This window comes from Rhincodon typus, unplaced genomic scaffold, assembly GCF_021869965.1.
Source record: "Rhincodon typus isolate 14 unplaced genomic scaffold, sRhiTyp1.1 hic_rhity00010518, whole genome shotgun sequence".
NCBI lineage: Eukaryota > Metazoa > Chordata > Chondrichthyes > Orectolobiformes > Rhincodontidae > Rhincodon > Rhincodon typus.
Genome location: NW_025976156.1, coordinates 931 through 7574, shown reverse-complemented (window position 1 = coordinate 7574; position 6644 = coordinate 931). Strand labels below are relative to the sequence as shown.

Sequence of the window (6644 nt, the reverse complement as noted above, 5' to 3'; positions counted from 1 at the left end):
AGTCTGAAGAAGGATCCAGACCCGAAACGTCAGCTTTCCTGCTCCTCTGATGCTGCTTGGCCTGCTGGGTTCATTCAGCTCTACACCTTGTTATATCAGATTCTCCAGAATTGGCAGTTCCTACTATCTTTGTAACATCTTTTTCATCTTTTGCTCAAAGAACAAAGAACAGTACAGCACAGGAACAGGTTCTTTGGCCCTCCAAGACTGTGCCAACACATGATGCCTTTCTAAACTAAAAACCCTTTGCCTCTACAATGCCCATATCCCTCTAATCTCTGCCTATTCATGTATCTATCAAGATGCTACTTAAACATTGCTATTGTATCCGCCTCCACCACCTCCTCTGGCAGCATATTCCAGGCACTTACCCCGCTCTGTGTTAAAATAAAAGGGCCCCTCACATCACCTTTAAATGTACCCCATTTTACCTTAAACATGCGTCCCTAGTAATTGACATTTCTGCCCTGGGAAAAAGACTCTGACTATCCATTCTATCCACTGCCTCTCATAATTTTGTAAAGTTCTATCAAGTCACCATTCATTCTTCGACATTCAAGTGGAAACAAACCAAGTTTGTCCAATCGCTCCTCAAAGCTAATACCCTCCAAACCAGGCAACATCCTGGTAAACTGTTTCTGTACCCTCTCCAAAGCTTCCATCTCCTTCCGGTAGTGTGGTGACCAAAACTGTGTACAATATTCCAAATATGGCCTAACTAAAGTTCTGTACAGCTGCAACATGACTTGCCAATTTTTATACTCTATGCCCCAACCAATGAAGGCAGCATGCCATTTGCTTTCTTGACCACCTTATCCACTTGTAATGCTACTTTCAGGAAACTGGGGACTCATACTCCCCAGAGGGCAGTTAAGAGATAACCACATTGCTGTGGGTCTGGAGTCACACGTAAGCCAGACCAGGTAATGATGGCAATTTCCTTCCCTGAAGGTCATTAGTGAACCATCATCATTAGACTCTTGATTCTAGACTTTTTAATGAATTCAATATTAACCTACACCCACAGCAGGATTTGAAAGCCAATACCCAGAACATTGTCAGAGAATCCCCACGTTGAGGAAGCAGGCCATTTCACCCATCAAGTCCACACAGACCGTCTAAAGACCCACCCAGATCCAGCACCCTACACTATCCCTGCATTTCCCATGGCCAATCCACTCAGCCTGCACATCTTTGGACTGTGGGAGGAAACTGGAGCACCCGGAGGAAACCCACACAGACATGGGGAGAATGTGCAAACACCACACAGACAGTCACCCGAGGGTGGAATCGAACTGGGGCCCCTGGTGCTGTGAGGCAGCAGGGCTGATCACTGAGCCACCGTGCCATTACCTGAGTGTCTGGATTAACAGACGAGTGATAACACCCTTAGGCTATCAGCTGCCCTAGTGTTACCACCTCAAGTCGCATAGGTTCTTCTTCAAAACTGTATAAAATGTTAACATTGGTGAAAGGCGTGAAAGGACCAGTTGTGCAGAATACGCAGAATTACCCCGGAACCAAGAACTCCTGATACACCCATTCGGTGACAATGATCTTCAGCTTATAACTAACTTAATGGTATTTTGACAATTAAAATAACTATTTATTGCCTAAAGGATAACAAAATAGCCAAAACACTGAGATCCAAGGGCAAAAATGTTCTGATTGATTATCAGGAGCTTGTAACAATGAATTTTGAGTGTTATTACGACATTGCTACACACATCAAGCAATGTGACTATTTCTCCCAAGTTGAAACCTGCAGATGTTTCATTGCCACAAGTTAAATGTCACCCAAAACATTTGATTTGTTCAGGATTAGTACCACAGTTCCATCAAGTTGGCTATGATCACGTAAATGGGAGATAATCAAGATAAAGAAAACCTACCACATTCTCGTAGGTGGCATCCTCAAAGGTTAGTTTTCTGCGGCCGATAAGTGTGACTTTGGCAAAGAGTTGGCTTTGAACAATCTCCTTTAGCAGCACTTTCCCCGTCTCCCCAGAAGCTCCAAGAATGAAACAAGATTTATTCAGTGTCTTATACATTTCTCGGAGATTATTTATATCCTGAGACATACTGGAAACCAAAACAAGTAAAAATCAATTAATTGCCATTATAAAACATACCACTAAAACTATTAAGTGGACAAGTAAAAGTTGTCATTACCAACATCTTCAACAAATTGTTTTCTTTACCTCATCTGAAAGTGAGTTAAAATTAATTGTTAGTCTCTATGGCGACTGTTATACAAAGCCATCTGGTTCACTAATATCCTTCAGGAAAAGGAATCTGCCATCCTTACTCTGTATGCCCTACCTGTGGGTTCAATTCTTGCAACGGCTGAGGTTACTCTGAAGGAGGGGAATCAGTTAACTCAGTTGGCTTGATAGCTGGTTTGCAATGCAGAGTGAAGCCAACATGGGTTGACTTCCTGCACTGGCTGAGGTTACCATGTCTCAACCCCTCCCTTCAGATGAGGACCAGTGACCCCCAGGTTAATCCACCAGCAGTTGTCTCTCTCAAATGAGACAGCAGCCTTATTGTCTGACTTTACCTTTTTACTTTATGTGATACCTGATCCACAACAATGGGGTTGATTCTTAACTGTTCTCTGAAATGCTCCTAGCAAGTCACTCAGTTCAATTAGGAATGGGCAACAATTGCTGGCCTTGTCAGTGTTCCATCAAAGAATAAAGACAAATAAAATCGGAAATGCTGGATCACACTGAACCGTAGTTGCATTCGCTGTCAATCTCTGGCCAGTCATTTCCTCACATGTAAATTACTCTAATAGGGTAAATCTCTGATCCTATCCCACAGAGGCGCATTTTCAACAAGGGTCACAGGGTAACAATCAGGATCAGGAATATTAGCCGAGACTTTCTTCTGGAAGCTAACTGCACCACTCCCAAAACCAGCACTGACAGATTGCTACTCATCTAACATAACATGTCAGACATAAAGAAAAGTAGAAGGTGCTGTAGAAAGTGAACAGGTTTGGCAACATCTGTGAAGAGAGGTACAGAGTTAATGTTTCAAGTCAATGGCTTGTTTGGAACTTTTCTACAAGTACATTGACAGCAAGAGAGCAACTTGAGAGATAGAGAGTAGGATGCCTTAAAGATCAACAAGGTTGTCTTTGTGTTGAACCTCAGGAGATAGGGCAGACATTAAATGAATATTTCGTGTCAGTTTTTACTGTTGAGAGAGAAATGAAGGCTAGAGAACTTGGGGAAATAAATATTGATGTTTTGAAAATCATTCATATTAAAGAAAAGTAAGTGCTGGAGGTCTTAGAAAACATAAAGGTAGATACATCTCTAGGACCTGATTAAGTGTATCCCAGGACGTTGTGGGAAGTTAGGGAGTAAATTGCGGGGACTCTAGCAGAAGTATTTGTCAACACGGGTGAAGTACTGGAGGACTGCAGCGTAGCTAATATTGTACCATTATATAAGAAAGGATGTAGGGACAAGCCTGGAAACTATAGACCTGTGAGCTTGACATCAGTGGTGGGTAAGTGCGAGAAGTGATTCTGAAAGATAGGAATTACATGCATTTGGAGGAACAAGGATTGATTAGGGATAGTTTTGTGCAAGGAAAATCGTGTATCACAAACTTGATTGAGTTTTTTTTAATGAAGTAACCAAAATGATTGAGGGCAGAGCGGTAAACTTTGTTTACTTGGACTTTAGTACAGCCTTTCAAAAGGTTCTGCATGGTATATTAATTAATAAAGTTAGAACACATGGGATTCAGGGTTAGCTTGCCAATTGGATTTATCGTAGGAAAGAGAGGGTGGTGGTGGAGAGTTGTTTTTCAGACTGTGGCCAGTGGTGCTCCACAGGGATCTGTATTGAGTCCACCTTTGTTTTACATAAATGATTTGGAAGAGAATGTAGGAGGCATGGTTAGTAAGTTTTGCAGATGACACCAAAATTGGTGATGTAGAGGACCGTGGAGATTATCTAAGATTAAAAAAAGGGATCTTGATCAATTTGGCCAACAGGCTGAGGAGTGGCAGATGGATTTAATTTGGATAAATGTGTGGTATTGCATTTTGGTAAGACAAACAAGGACAGGGCTTATACAATTAATGGTAGGGCCCTGGGTAGTACTGTAGAACAGAGAGACCTAGGCGTTCAGGTGCATAATTCTTTGAAATTTGCGTCGCAGGGCAGGCAGGTTGGTTAAGAAGGTGTTTAGCACACTTGCCTCATTGCTCAGACCTTTGACAATAATAGTTGGGACATCATGTTGAGGTTGTATAGGACATTGGTGAGGCCTCATCTGGAGTACTGTGTCCAATTCTGGTCACCCTGCTACAGAAAGGATATTAGACAGGAGAAAAGTTCAGAAAAGATTCTCCAGAATGTTGCTGGGAATAGAGGGCTTGTGATATAAAGATAGGCTTGGACTTTTTTCACTGGAGCACAGGAGGTTGAGGGGTGACCTTATAGAGGTTTAAAAACTCACCAGGGGCATAGATAAAGTGAATGAAATAACTCCATGAAGGCCGGTATCCCATCACCAAGTCATCCTTTATTTACACACACAGTACAAGACATTGACCCAGTTAGCTCAGAGCCGGCTCCCAGAACAAACAGAACGCCTGACACTCCTATTTATATCTGTCAGCCAGGACGCCCTGATTGGGGCTGGTCCAATCGGGGAACTCATACTCTAATGAGGACCACCTGGCCGACCGCATTTCAATCATAACAATGAATGACAAGGGTCTTTTCCGTAAGGTGGGGGGAGTTCAAAACTAGGGGGCATATTTTTAAAGCAAGAGGGGAAAGATTTAAGAAGGACAAGAGGGACAACTATGTTCAACAGTGTGGTTTATGCATGGAATGAGCTACCAGAAAAAGTGGTGGATGCAGGTAAAGTTGCAATATTTAAACACATTTGGATAAGTTCACGAATCGAAAAGGTTTGGAGGGGATATGGGCAAAGCGCAGGCAGGTGAGACTAGTTCAATTTGGGAACATGGTCGGTATTGCTTGGTTGGACCAAACAGTCTGCTTCCATGCTGTATGATTCTAAGTCACATCAGACTCAAAATGCTAACTTCAGTTTCGCCCTCCACCGACACTGCAAGGCCTGCTGCATTTCTCCAGCAATTTCTGCTTTTATTTCAGATCTCTAGCATCCACATTCCGTGCTATTAACTGGGTACTGGACAAGCAGGCTGCCAAGAGTTCACTGCAAAACAGCCGAGCCACTGGCAGGTATATTCTCAGCTTGAAGCACCCAGAAGCTACCACAACAGCAACTTTTGTCACAAAAAAAAAAACTGATCTGAATGGGTAGATCATGCATATTAAAAGTTACACTCTGAATCAGAAATGACATACAATTTCTTGAGAAACAGCAACATTCATCACGTAACAACACAGATGCATTCCAGTTTATTTCTTTCCAAAGGAATTTAGACACAAGTCAACATAAATAATGCAGTAAAATAAAAACTAAAACAGGCACTGAACCTTGGTTTTACCTAGAGATGGGTAGAGGCCCTGGGTCAGAATTCTCCAGGTGATACAGCAAATAAGCCAAAGAAAGTACCAAAGTGCTGAGTAAAAACACACCAAGATTAAAGCCACTGACACCAGGAAGTTTCATCTCGCCTTCTCTCAGAGCTTCCGGATTACCGACTTCCGGACGGTGCTGCCCCCTGGAGCGGAGGACTAACTAGATGTGAACTTCAACTCCAACCATCCCATTGAGACACCAGGTACCACTGAGCATCACCTTCTGCATCACTGTGACAAGCCCAGCAGGAAGCATCACTGGACTTTCAAATAAAAGAAAAGGCGAAGAATTGCATTGGAGACAGTTCAGAGGAGGTCCACTGAATTGTTTCCTGAGATGAAGGGTTTTCCCTTATGATGAGAGATTCAGCTATGAAGCTCTCTGTAGTTTAAAAGCATGAGAAGAGATCTAGCTGAGGTAAATAAGATGATGAAGCGGATTGATAAAGTTAACGTAGAGAGGGTGTTTCCTCACATGGCGCAATCTTAGACGAGTGGTCATAGTTTTTGGATGGGGTGGTCAGATTTAAAATGGAGATGAGGAGAAATTACTTCTCTCAAAGGGTCATGAATCTGTGGAATTCACTATCATGTAACATTGAGTACATTTAAGGAGGGGAAAGACGGATGTTTAATTAGTGATTGGTTGAAACTTTATGGAGAACGGTCAGGAAAGGGGAGCTGAGGCAGAGATGAGATCAGCTATGATCATATCAAATGATGAAGAATACTCAAGAAGCAGATTGCCTATTCATGGTCCTTGTTCCTCTACGAATGGGGCAGTGATGCTGTGGTGGTAGCGTCACTGAACTAGCAACACAGAGGACAAAGCTTATGCTCAAAGAATGTGTGTTCAGATCCCACCATGGCAACTGATGGAATTTAAATTCAAATTAAATCTGGAATTATAAAACTAGTCCCACAGCCAACCATGACTATGATCACAAATTGCAGTAAAATCCTATCTGGTCCACTCATGCCCTTTAGGGCGGGAAATCTGCCATCCTTACCTGGAATCAGGCCACATGTAAGTCCAGACCCACAGCAATGTGTTCAATTATTAACTGTCCTCTGAACCACTGAGTTCAAAGGCTGAGCAAC

The 6644-nt window shown here is 42.6% G+C and overlaps 1 protein-coding gene across 1 annotated transcript; it reads right to left on the bottom strand.

The window, feature by feature from the left end:
• Positions 1–1821: 1821 nt before the first annotated feature.
• On the bottom strand, positions 1822–5645 carry LOC109930004 (oxidoreductase HTATIP2). Its single transcript, XM_048594526.1, has 2 exons — positions 5510–5645; positions 1822–2082 (listed from the first exon to the last, which is right to left on the bottom strand). The coding sequence occupies exons 1-2, from the start codon at positions 5632–5634 to the stop codon at positions 1854–1856; spliced, it is 354 nt and encodes a 117-aa protein (XP_048450483.1). The 5' UTR covers positions 5635–5645; the 3' UTR covers positions 1822–1853.
• Between the last annotated feature and the right edge of the window lie 999 nt (positions 5646–6644).